At 43.2% G+C, this 13753-nt stretch overlaps 1 protein-coding gene and 1 long non-coding RNA gene across 3 annotated transcripts in view; both read left to right on the plus strand.

The window, feature by feature from the left end:
* The window catches only part of Wdr41 (WD repeat domain 41), a 46988-nt gene continuing 40880 nt past the window's right edge, over nt 7646-13753 (plus strand). The window contains exons 1-2 of one of the 2 annotated variants that reach the window (XM_017315491.2): nt 7646-7906; nt 9787-9902. In XM_017315491.2, coding sequence (XP_017170980.1) covers nt 7856-7906; nt 9787-9902 — 167 coding nt within the window. In that variant the 5' untranslated portion in view covers nt 7646-7855. The remainder of the gene's footprint in view (nt 7907-9786; nt 9903-13753) is intronic. The other variant, NM_172590.3, reaches the window with a different exon arrangement.
* Nucleotides 9914-13730, plus strand: Gm41024. The gene is made up of 2 exons (XR_873814.1): nt 9914-12311; nt 12423-13730. It is a non-coding gene; the product is annotated as a predicted gene, 41024 (long non-coding RNA).

Below are 13753 nucleotides of genomic sequence, written 5' to 3' on the forward strand. Positions count from 1 at the left end.
GGTGGGTTGGGGTCCCTAGAAGATCCCACAATTCTCTCTGAGCTTTATGGATTCCTTTTTCAGAGCCACCAGCCAGATGAAGCAGTTCCTACATCTAGCTGTGTCTGCACCCCTTTGCTTGCTTCAAGGTTTGAATCTGTACTCCATTCCGGCTGGGAACTTACCAGAGGAGGACAGAGAGCTGACTTTGATACTGTTGTGAACTCCCGTGGTCCCCAGTTCACCTTGATCGGCGTCCTTAGGGAGTAACACCATCAGACATAAATTCTGTAATGTTTTTTAGTTAACCTGGAAAGAAAAGGATAATATGCATTCAGTCCATCTCACCCTATATATGGATCTTTACTAAGTTTGTTTAAAATGTATTCTAGCTTCAAGTAGGCTATCAGTCAAATGACTTGCAGTTATTTTCTATGCTCTTTGGCTTATTATTTTATTCTAGCACTGTCTTTGAAAGAAGAGATATGCTAATTTTTTGGATGCACAATTTATCTTTTTTCCTTTTATGAATTGTTCTGTTGAGATTATACTTTTTAAAAAATTTTTATTTAATTAAAGTATATGAATACACTGTCATGTCTTCAGACACACCAGAAGAGGGCATCAGATCCCATTACAGACGGTGGTGAGCCACCATGTAGTTGCTGGGAATTGAACTCAGGACCTCTGGAAGAGCAGCCAGTGCTCTTAACTGCTGAGCCATCTCCAGCCCCCTGTTGAGGTCATTTTAGGTAGATTTACGAAATCTCCATGTAGCCCCAAGTCACAAAAGTGTGCCACCTTGCTTTATTTCAGAAGTCATGTAGACTTTGGCTTTACATTTATGTCAGCGATACATCTTGAAGTTTGGGTATGAAGTGAGATATATGCTAAGGTTCATTTATTTGGATGTGGTGGTCAAATTGTTCTAACAGTTTTTGTTGAAAAGACAAATACATTTTTCTTCTGACGGCTTTCACACTTTTGTAAAATATCAGTTATCTCTAAGTATGGTTCTATTTCCAGAACCCAGAAATAAAATCACACTTAGAGATAACCGATATTTTACATTGTAGTAAAGTATATATGTAATATTAGCATTAATTGCTTACAGGCATATAGTTGGATGGTATTAAATATTCAGTGTTGTGTAGTCATTAAAACCATCTATACACAGTTTTTTTAATCATTAATACATACACTGTGTAGTCCTTAAGTAAGGACCCCCTCCCCTTATCCTAGCCCTTCATAAACTTTCTTCTGTCCCCACAAGTTAGCTTCCACTATTTCATGTAGAGTCAAACAGTATTTGTTATAGGACTGGCACATTTTAGGTAGCATATTATTTTCAAAGTCCACATTGTAGCATAAATAAAAATTTCACTCCTTTTGGGGGCAAAATATATACTCACTTAAATGTATATTACATGTCGTCCCACCATTTGGTTGCTGTGAATGGCGTTGTTATTAACACTGGCGCACAAGTACCTGATCCGGTTTCCTGCCTGCTTGCAGACTGCTGGAGCCTATGCCAGTTGTGTATTTAACTTCTTGGAGAATTGCCAAACTACTTTTATTTTGCTTCTCTGTTTTGCATTTTTGCCAGAAATGTGTAAGGACCCGGTTTCTCCACATATCTCCAGCAGTTGGCACTTGCCTGTTTTTAAAGTGCCGTCACCCTGTATGTGCGAGCGGCATTCCACTGCTTTGATTTATGTTTCTCTGAAGACTAATGCGTAGTTTCTTTTCATGTGCTTGTCATGGAGGACATAACATGTCTATTCAGGTTCTTTGATAATTTTTGAATTGTTTGAGTCTTATGACTTTTTTCTTTCAAGATTTCTTTGGTTACTTGAGACTTCTTATAATTGGCAAGTATGAATTTGAATATCATCAAATTTAGCAGTGTTTTGTAATATTCAGTGCACAGTGTTTAACATCCTGGGCTAAATTAACTATTTATTCTCAAGTGTGCTGTTGTAAACAGAGTTGCTTCTTTGATGTCCTGGTAAGGTTGTTAGTTGCTAATTTATAGCAGCGCAGCTATTTTTGTGTGTCAATCTTGGACTCTGCAACTTTGTTGCATGTGTAAGTTCTTGCAGATTCTTTGGGGTCTTCTCTGTGTTGAAGCCTATGCTATATGAGCCCAGGGATGGCCTCTCTCCTTTCCAATTGAACACGTCTGATTTCTTTTTGCTTAGTAACTAGGACAAGACTTGGCAATACCATCGTGATGGCTATTCCTGGTTGTCAGCTTGAACACATCTGGAATTAAACAAGGGACTGGGCACCCCTGGGAGAGATTTTTCTTGACTGAATCATCATTTCAGTGAGAAGAACCATCCCATAGCCAGATCTTTTAACTCACCTTAAATCTGGGTTGCAACTTTTGGGGGCAGCCTGTATATAAAAGACATGGAAGGGGGCAGTGGTGGCACACACCTTTAATCCCAGCACTCAGGAGGCAGAGGAAAGTGGATGTCTGAGTTTGAGGCCAGTCTGGTCTATGGAGTGAGCTCCAGGACAGCCAGGGCTACACTGAGTAACCCTGTCTTTAAAAAAAAACCTAAAAGAAAAAAAAAAAGGAAAAGAAAAACCTTAAAAGACATGGAAGAAGGAAGCACTTGCTCTTTGTCTGATTTCCACAGGGAGACAGCTATTGATGTATTGTTGGAATAGTCTGACCGTAACCTGCAAGCCACGCTAATAAATCATACACACACACACACACACACACACACACACACACACACACACACACACATATTCTATTAGTTCTGTTTCTCTAGCAAACCCTGACTAATACAGATTTTGGTACCAGAAGTGGTTCTAGAGCAACTTGCCAGCACCTACAGTTACTGAAGCCTCTTCTGGAAGCTTGGGTGACCCACGGTGTGGAATTTTGTCAAACTACCCAAACAAGTGCATTTGATGACCCTGATCTACCTATTGTGAGAAGAAGGAATTTAGTGACCCCTCCGTATAAACTTGGGAGAATTTGCAGAATTCTTAAATGGTGTTGGTTGGCTGCATAAATTGACAAAGGAAAAGGATTAGCTCCGTGATTAAGTTTAACCAACGTCTAGCCTCTCAAGATAGGGCAATGAAGGACAGCAACAAACTCTTTAGGAGGGTAGTGCCTACTTGGAGGAATTGAGACATGCCCTGACAAGACAGATCTCATCCCTGCCCCCTTCCTTCCTCCTCCTCTTTCCAGCAGTTATGAGGAGTTGCTCCTTAACCAGGTCTCTGCCGTGAGACTCAGCCTCACCTCAGGCCCAAAGTGATGCAGCCAGGCAGGGAGCACTCTGACACCAAAAGCCAAATGCACCCTCACTGCTTCAAGTTAATTTTATCAGTGTGAGACCAACAATGTGGCCCTATACACGTCTGAGTAACATCAAAATTGCTGTTTTTGTGAGGCCGCTATTGCTCAGATATCCTGCCTGCTCCCCTTTCTCCTTTCCTTTGGCGATTCTAGCATTCTTATGCTGGTTTGCTTGTTGATCTACAGGTCCCTTACATTCTATGAACTCTCTTTCCTTTTCTTCATTCTTCACATCAAATCAGTTTAATCAATCCTAGCTCCTACTAGTTTGTGTTCAGTCTGCTCAACTCCACTCTTGAATTCTTGCGGTGATTTCTTTCCATTTATTTTTCTGCTCCAGAATTTCCTTTGATTTCTTCTTAACATTTTCAGCTGTGTTCCTAAGTGCCACAGTAAGCACCTGTCTGCCCCACAGGAGCATTCTAGTGTTCTCTCATTCTATCATGTGTCACTGGTGTATGTGTTTCTGATGTGTACATGTGTGCACATGTATGTATAAATACAACCTCAGGTATTGTTCTTCAGGCTCCATCTACCTTGACTTTTGTTGTTGTTGTTGTTGTTGTCTTGTTTGTTTGCTTGCTTGTTTTTACCAGGGTCTCTTACATACTTGGAACTTGCAACATAGGCAGAATCAAGGAGTCCCTGGCATTGGTCTGCCTTTGGCTCCCCAGGTACGGGGATCCCAATACATGCCACTGCACTTGCCCCCCCCCAACATAAGTTCTGGGAATCACACCAAAGTCTCAAGGCTTGCAGAGCAAACCCTTTCCTGGCAGAGCTGTCTACTCAGCCAGATTTGTTCCTGTAATAGTCTGCACCTTCCTGTTTCTTTACATGCTTCTGAGTTTTAGTTTTGGTTGAAACTGGACATCTGAATTTTATGTTAGCTCATTTGGAAATCACTGCTGAAGTTTGTCTCTATTCCTGGGACGAACCTGAGGGAAAAGCTTAAGGCTTTCTTGGGTCTTTTCTGAGTCTGTACTTTCCTTGGGGATATGTGGTAAACTTTCCCTAAATTCCCTCATGTGTATGGTTGCCTTGATATATCCGAGTCCCTAAATATCTGCCTCTTCAGTGGGAAGAACGGGAAATAGAGAAAGATACTGCTGCTGCTTCCAATGGAAGCCTCAGTGGCTGGCCTCTGCTGGGGCCACTTTTCTCCTGGAAGACAAGAGCTTTAAACAGACTGTGGAATTCCTAATAGCGCCTTCCGAATGTCTCCGCTGTCATAATTGTTCCCTAGGTAGAGGGGTGAGTTCCTGGTGAGTCCTACTCCTCTGACTTCCCAGACATCACGGAGCAAATCTTTTATAGAGTTCCTTCCCCATGAAGGAGGGAGCATTCATCCTCTTCAATGTTCTCGAGGGCAGGCAGAATGTCCTGAGATTTGACTCATGTGGAAGTGGACAGGCCCTTGGAGAAACTGCAACATCAGGATACTTCAGCTGTGTAGACAACCATGCTGCCTCGTTTGAAGGTATTCCTAGAACTGAAACGCTGATGTTTGGGACTTCCTTTTACTGAATGCAAGACTTCTTTTCCCCCCGGGGGCTATGCTCACTTTCTTCTGTCCTTTTCATTGCACTGGGTTGTTGGGTATACAACCTTCCCTTGATGCACATAGTATATGATTGCCAATCCTAATTGTCATCTTGACTGGATTTACAACGACATAAGAGAGACAGGTATTCTTCTAGGCACATCTTTGAGAATGTTTCTAGAGAGAAATAACTGCGGAGCGAAATCTGCCTTCCCTCTGGGTATATCACCATCCGTGGGCCGGGACCTGTGCTGGATGATGGGGAACAGGAGAGAGGCAGCAGCTGGGTGCTGCTTCCTGGCCTGCTTTGCTGAAGCTGCTGTGCTCTACTGTGCCCTCCCTCCCCACCGTGATGGACTGACACCTTTGAAACCATGAGCTCAACAGGCTTTCCCTCCCCTTAGGTTGTTTCTTTGGGTCACAGAGATGCAGAAAGCAACAGAGTTTGGGAGTGTTCTCTTGCACAGTGCACTCAGAATGAATATGAATGGTCACATCAGCTCCCAGAGTCCTGGCAACTTGAACGCACACACATCAAGTATCTCCTGAGTAGAACACGTAGCCCAGTCTCATTTTTGCCTGAGCCTTTTCTGCTTTGTCCCTAGAAGGCAGTACTTTTTGTGATTCTTTATTGCATCTTACTTGGTATGTCCATATCCTATATATTGATTCACTGGATGGGACATCCCTGCAGGTAGCCTCCTTTGAGCCTAATAAATACATATACAAGCACACGTGAGAACTTTTACAAATACATTTGTAATTTACAATGTTAGAACAGTAATTCTCAGGTCTTGCTACTCCAATGAACGCACTCCAAACTTTGATTTCTTTTTTTTTTTAATTAGGTATTTATTTCATTTACATTTCCAATGCTATCCCAAAAGTCCCCCACATGCTCCCCCATCCACTCCCCCACCCACCCACTCCCACTTCTTGGCCCTGGCCTTCCCCTGTACTGAGACAGATAAAGTTTGCACGACCAATGGGCCTCTCTTTCCACTGATGGCCGACTAGGCCATCTTCTGCTACATATGCAGCTAGAGACAGGAGCTCTGGGGGGTACTGGGTAGTTCATATTGTTGATCAACCTATAGGGTTGCAGATCCCTTTAGCTCCTTGGTTACTTTCTCTAGCTCCTCCATTGGGGGCCCTGTGCTCCATCCAATAGCTGACCCTGAGCATCCACTTCTGTGTTTGCTAGGCCCTGGCATAGTCACACAAGAGACAGCTCTATCTGGGTCCTTTCAGCAAAATCTTGCTAGTGTATGAAATGGTGTCAGCGTTTGGAGGCTGATTTTGGGATGGATCCCTGGATATGGCAGTCTCTAGATGGTCCATCCTTTCGTCTCAGCTCCAAACTGTGTCTCTGTAACTCCTTCCATGGGTATTTTGTTCCCAATTCTAAGAAGGGGCAAAGTGTCCACACTTTGGTCTTCATTGTTCTTGAGTTTCATGTGTTTTGCAAATTGTAACTTATATCTTGGGTATTCTAAGTTTCTAGGCTAAGATCCACTTATCAGTGAGTACATATCATTTGAGTTCTTTTGTGATTGAGTTACTTCACTCAGGATAATGCCCTCCAGATCCATCCATTTGCCTAGGAATTTCATAAATTCATTCTTTTTAATAGCTGAGTAGTACTCCATTGTGTAAATGTACCACATTTTTTGTATCCATTCCTCTGTTGAGGGGCATCTGGGTTCTTTCCAGCTTCTGGCTATTATAAATAAGGCTGCTATGAACATAGTGGAGCATGTATCTTTCTTACTAGTTGGAACATCTTCTGGATATATGGCCAGGAGAGGTACTGTGGGATCCTCCGATAGTACCATGTCCAATTTTCTGAGGAACTGCCAGACTGATTTCCAGAGTGGTTGTACAAGCTTGCAATCCCACCAACAATGGAGGAGTGTTCCTCTTTCTCCACATCCTCACCAGCATCTGCTGTCACCTGATCTTAGCCATTCTGACTGTTGAGAGGTGGAATCTCAGGGTTGTTTTGATTTGCATTTCCCTGATGATTAAGGATGTTGAACATTTTTTTCAGGTGCTTCTCAGCCATTCGGTATTCCTCAGATGAGAATTCTTTGTTTAGCTTTGAGCCCCATTTTTAATGGGGTTATTTGATTTTCTGGAGTCTACCTTCTTGGGTTTTTTATATATATATTGGATATTAGTCCCCTCAAACTTTGATTTCTATGTGCCAACTAGAGATTGCTTTTCCTAGTCTACATTTTCAAAAGTGTCCAGGTAATTTTTGATACGAAGCCAGGTTGTATAACCAGTCGTGTAACTATTAAGAAAATTTAGAGGCTGACATAGAATGTTTGGAGCTAGAAATGTCGCTCCATGTTTCAGCAGCACAGCCAGGGAACGGATTCCTTCGCTTTATACTTCCTGCTTTGGAAGACAGTCCAGGCAATGTGTAAGAACCGGTTTTGAAGTTTACCGAGCAAGTCTTAATTCCATCATGGCCACCTGCTGGCTTTTATCTTTAGACACATTACTTAATCTTTAAGCGGGTCAGTTTCTTGGTCTGTAAAAAGGGAGGCGTTAGGGTTTGGTACAGTCCTTATTCTGTGGCACACAATGTTGGCTGCTTGGTGTACAAGAACGCCACTAGATTCGTCCAGGAGCAGAAGTCTACTGCAGGCACACCCTCTCCATCTGGCTGTTGGGAAACCAGGAGACTTGCTAGTGTGTTTAAGGGGCGCCGTAGCTACACAGGATTTAGACAAGCGCTGGTCCTGCGGCGACATGGCCGCAGCGCACGCCCACTAGGGGGCGCCCGAGCGACCTGAGCTCTTGCGCCAACCGCGCGGCGCCCACGCGCGTGCTCACTGGGGACGCGGAACCTCCGCCTCCGCCGTCGCGGCCTTCAGTGCGGGCGCCCCAACGAGACTTCTGTTTTCCCGCTGCCTCGCCCCAGGCTCACTCGGCCGCAGCCCCAGCACCTGCGCCGCGGCGGCCCTCGCTCCGTGGGCCGCGGACGCCCCGGCCCGATGCTGCGCTGGCTGATCGGAGGAGGCCGCGAGCCGCAGGGCCTAGCCGAGGTAATGCGCGGGGGCCCGGGGGCGGGGCCGGGGCGGGGCCTGCGGCGAGCGCCGGAAGCGGCTGCTCAGGGCCACCTGGCCTCTGCTAAGAAACTGGGACTTAACTACAAACCAGCAGGAGTGACTGCCACTCTTGATTTATTTGAACCGATAAGTCTTCTCAGCCGGGACTCGAATTTGCTTAAGGAACGTAAATTTAACTAGTTGCTTTCCGAGAAGCTAAGTGAGAAAATGATTTCTGTTTATTTAGTACATGTATGGTCTCATCGTCACATTGAAAAAATAATTTTGTCACCTTAAAAATGTTGACATCTGAAATTTACTTCATGTGCCACACAACAATTTGTGTTACACTTCCTTCCTTATAGGAAGCATTTTACAGTTTGGATTATTGCAAACTTGGCAGTTTTAACTTCCTCATAGCTTTGACATTGACACGTGATTTTTTTAAATCACTTATTTTATATAATTTGAAGTCCTTAGGGTTATGGAAGAATTGTGGATTATTGAATGGACACATAACATATATTTGACTATTTGCTTATTTAGTGAATACACTATTTTATTCAGTTCTGTCATACCTGGTAAAACTCTCACATAATTGAGTGACAGCTAGAAAAGAGACCAGATAAATGCAAAACCATCACCATGGGATAGCATGCTGGATCTTACGTTTTCTTTTCCACACAAAAGTACTTCAATTGTGTAACTGCCTTGAATATGTACACTATAAGAGCTGGTGATTTTTCCTAATGAATGAGAGAACATTACTTATGAATTACAGTCAGCCTTCCAGTCTAAGTGATTCTCAGTCCTGGGGTAATCTTGTCCCCAGAGGATAGTACAGTGTCTACTGTTGGCCATGGGTAGGTGTGATGGGGGCACTGTGTATAGAAGAAGGATGCTGCTGTCTATCCTAACACCCAGGAGAGGTCTCAGGAACAGAAACTTAACGTAGTCCAAACTCGCTTGTCAGACTTAAGAAACCTTGGTTAAGAACAAAGCTTCTTATGGTGAAATTGTACTGAATTTGCCTCCAGAAAGGGGGCCAATTGAGACTTCCCCTGTAGAGTTAAGTTACGAGGTGTGTGTCGTTAGCACAGGCTGCTGTGCTGCCTTCTGGAGGACTCTGCATGCAGGACCTGTCCCCCAGTCTTGTCGCCCAGAGGACACATGAGTCTGCTTTCACTACTACATTTAATCATTAAAGCAGACATCTGAGTGCTTGCAGTGGGCTGCGTTTGTCTGTATTTGATTCATTTAGTCTGCAGCTTTGTTTCTAACAAAGCGTGTGTGTGTGTGTGTTTATGTGTGTTTATGCGTGTGTTTCTGTGTGGGAGTGCACATGTTGAATGTTTGAGTGTATGCATCTGTGTTTGCATATGTCTGTCTGAAAGCATTGTGTTTGCATGTGTGTAAGTATGCGTGTATGTGTGAGAGAGTATGTGAATGTGTGTGAGAGAGAATGTACATGATAGCTTGTAGGGGTCAGTTCCTTTCCTTCCATCATGAGGGTCCCCGGGACGGAGCTCAGGTCATCAGACTTAGTGACAAGTGCCTTTACCTGCTGAGCTAGCTCCTTGGTCCTAACAAACTTTGATTGAGAAACAACAGTTGAGTTGATTGGCCCAGTAGTTTTAAAGTCGGGTTTATTGAGACTCAACAAAATAAAGTTTACTCTTTACAAGTTTATTGTGGTTTGAAAACACCAAAGGTTTTGATAAGAGAAATACTTCCATGTAGAACTGGTATGTATTAGCATTAGAACATAATATCTTGTGGCTTCTAAAAGCTTTTGTTCTTGCATGGATACTGTGCAGTTAAAATCATTTTATGCTTATGTTTTGTGTTTTGTGGGTTTTTTTTTTTTTCATTACAAGAAAGCTGCTTTGCAGACAATAGGAGAGGACCAAGGTCAGAACCCCTATACTGAACTGCTGGTACTGGAGGCTCATCGCGACATTGTCCGCTTCCTGGTGAGGCTCGATGACTTCAGGTAAGAGGCTTACTCTGCCCAGTGGTCAATGCTGACAAAGACGATTTAGAGCATTTTATGTTTAAAACAACTTCAAACTTAAATTATCTTTTGTAAAAACTTTCAGAATCCTGAAATATAACCAACTGAAAATTGTAGCATTTAATATTCAGTTGGAATGGACTTTGAACCCTGATGGTAACATGTTTAAATCCTTTGAAATCCATGTCACCTTGTCAGAGTCTGGTTGTCTTGACAATTACATTTGTTTGCTTTTTTTTTTCTTTGATGTTTTGGAAAAAATTGTCATGAGGTTTTAGAAATATTCTTACTACCTTAGAAGAAGCAAATGACTTTAAGATTGAGTTGTAGCTGTCAAATCTGAGAATCAAATATGTATGGAGTTTAATTTAATATTAGATACCCGCTAGAATATGCTGTTTTGAGTAGAAAGTAAAGTAAGGCTTTAATCTGAATTTCTGTCGTTGATATACCTCTTTAAAGCTTACATATTATTCTCCGGTACCTGGCTAGCATGTGTGCGAGCAGGGACAAAGGTGGTGAGGTCTGAGGGCACTTAGCTTATCCCTAGGCAGATTAGCTGCTGTCACAGCACTGATGGTGTGACTTCCTAATCTGACCTCAAAGGCCCTGAGTGGGGGCTTTGTTCTTACTATTTTATTAGCATTACTCCCAGTACTTAGCACAGTGACTTAACACGGGGCCTGTGTCGGCAGGTGGTTGTCACATGGTGCACAGGAGCTGTAGCCCCCCCCTGAGGTGGCTCTGCAGTCCCTGCCAGTTCCTCGCTTGACTGTGCTGCATTTTTTTTTTCCCCCCCGAGCTCATGAGTGACTACAGCTGTGATGACCTTTAAGTTTCCTGCTCTTGATGTCTGTTGGCTGGGGCGTTCTTGTTTATTATGTATAGTTTATTTCTGACCCACGTGCAGCTAGGACATATTTCCAAGATAAACAGAGTTCTTCACAGCATCCCCCTCACTTCAAACACTGCTGTTACTAAGGAAATGTCAGGGGTTCAGAGGTACCCTTTTTCTAGGAACTTAGGATCAAGACCAATAAAATACTTACCCACCATGTCTCCACTTGTTACTAGCCAGATTACACTGTTTTCTCATTGTGCTGGAAGACAACCGAGTCACAGCATGTATGTGTAACCCTTATAAGCTTCAGGCCTTTGGTTAACATTTGTTCTCACTAAATCCTTAAAAGTTTAATATTTATCTTTTTAAATGACCGTTTCAGTGGGACGTAGCATTTCTGCAAAGGTAGGTATTCTAGGTAACATAAGGTTTCATGTGTCATATTTAATCCTAGTATGTTGCTGGGTGAGGTGAGATTGGGGGCAGGGTGGTGGTCTGGGTAAGGGAAGATTGGGGACAGCATGGTGGTCTGGGTGAGGGGAGATTGGGGGCAGGGTGGCAGCCTGGGTGAGGTGAGGTGGCCCCTTCCCCCCTCCACCCCCACAGTGCTCTCACCATGATGTGCAGTTGTGATACCATGGGACAAATCCCAGAGCTTGACACTTGGATGTCTCTGCTTGTGTCATGTTTGCTGCTGTTCCACTGATCAAATGGAGTAAGAGGTGACAGAGACCCACCGGGCCCCCCTCCATGTGTGCACAACTATAAGTGGTCCTACTATAAGTGGTGACTGTAGGAGGAGGGGCGATTTATGGCTGTACTTGCTGTGTGCCACAGTGAATTTCAGTGCCTATGGTGGACAAGAAGCCTGACATTTCTCATTAGCATATAGTAGTGATAAAACCTCACAAATGACTTTGAATTCTTTCTAGTCAAGTCATCATTGTATCAAGATGTACGTGGAGTTAAAAAGAAAGCTCAGGCACAGACCTGCAGAATATTGAATTTCTATGTTCTTTAACTGAATTTAATTCTGTAACAAAGTCATTCCCCAAAATTAAGATTTAACAAATATATGGAAAACCTGTTAGTTATAATATTAGGAAGACAATTAAATCTCAGTGATTTGCTGTTAAAGTTGATGACTTCTCTCTCTGGAACTGGAGAGTGAACCCAGGGTTTGAGCATTCCAGACAAGCATTGTGCCTGCTGGGCTATGTGCCCATCCCTCAGAAGGCGTTTTCTCGAAGGTAATACATAATGTTTGCCCATATTGATGGGATGTTTTCATTTTTAATAGAATTATCTTTGTTATATTAGCACATTATTAATACATTCTTAAATTCCAGAAAATACCTACCCCATTTTAAAGCAAATTTTGTATGTTATACTCTTTATTTATTTCTTTGTAGTTTTTGTAGGCATTGCCTTCTGGTTGGTCAGCTATTGTAATCTAGGCTTCACGCTTCACGTCTTTAGATAATATCATCTGATTGAAAATTTTGCAGAAGGATTTTCTTGTTTTCTTGGCGGCTCAGCTAAAATCAGTGAGTGGAAAATTTTCTCGATTGGTTTTTGAAGATACCAAATAAATCCTGTATATAACCTAACAGACGACTGCCTTTTCTCCTCCTCCTTGGTCCTTTTTGAACATGAAGGTAGGGTCAGATCGATTGGGAGATGAGTGAAGAAGGCTAAGCCTCAGCAAGAGTCTTCCAGAACATGGGCTGGGCTCCAGTCTCATTCACTGCTCCAGCCTTGACACATTAAACTAAACCGCGTCCATAGCACCATCGCAGACCAGCCGGCTCTGCTGATCATTGACCAGCCCTTGCTCCTCCAGGAAACAGACAAGGTTATATAGGATGGTGATCATGACTGGAAGAGGATCAGATGACCCATGAAGCACCAGACCGCAGAGAAAGCTGCTTCCAGGGGCTGGGGAAGCTGACTTTTAAAGACACTATTGTTTGACAGCTTCCGAGAATGAAAAGCATGCTCTGCCTTTAAGAAGGAATTTTTAAACTAAGAATATGCCTTCTCATTTACTATGTTCAGAGTATAAGGATCAACCCCCAAAATGGCTTCAGAGAGCCGAGGAAAGTGGTATGTGCCTATAATTCTAGCAGTAGACAGGTCGAGGCAGGGGGATCACAAGTTTGAAGCCAGCCTGGACTATGTACAGAGCTCTAGTCTCTGGGATAGCACCCTGTCTCAGAAAAATAATTTTAAATTTGTCCTGAAAAGCATAGATAACGCAGTAAAATTAAAGAGGCCGACTGTCTTCGTTCTAGGGTTCCCGTAGAAACACTACAATAGTGCTAAGTGTGCACATCATTAGTGAGAATAAAGGACAAAGCAAGATAGGACAGGTGAGCTGGATGCTGGTGAGACCTGGTTTCTGCCTGCACCACGGGCAGTTCTGGAATAAGGATTGCCTGTTGGAAACATTCTCCAGATGGAAGCAGCCAGGATTTGTATCCTGTCCCTTGATGGTCTTTTGCTGAGAGCCACCCATGTGGAGCAGGCCCCTAATTCTATCTAACATCTTGCTTGGTACCCAGAAACTTAGAACTAGTTTGAGTTTGAGTTTAAAATGGGCCTGAAGTCCACAGCTGGAGAGAGTTGGACAACACGTTCCTCAGAGCTGGGCAGCCTGTCCCCTCTTGAAGTCTGGGAGGTTATTTTTTTGGACCTGATCTACCTCTAATAGTGTATGTTACGCAGCTTAATTTGTAAATTGCATAAGCACGTTCACGTGGCCTTTGCAGCTTTTCAAGACGCTATACCTGGAAAAAGCTGTAAGCAGAACCCCTTTCAAAACAAGTTTCAGTAGCCAAACAATTATGAACAGACTTTGTATTGAGGTTTTAAAGCTGTCTCTTCCAGCCTGGCATTCTGACTTATTGTAATAGATTTTGCTAAAATCCGTCTAATGCCAATAAAACAAAACCAACCTTGTTCTAGCCCAAGATTCTCAAGTGACTTG

This window comes from Mus musculus, chromosome 13 (assembly GCF_000001635.26).
Source record: "Mus musculus strain C57BL/6J chromosome 13, GRCm38.p6 C57BL/6J".
Classification (NCBI taxonomy): Eukaryota; Metazoa; Chordata; class Mammalia; order Rodentia; family Muridae; genus Mus; species Mus musculus.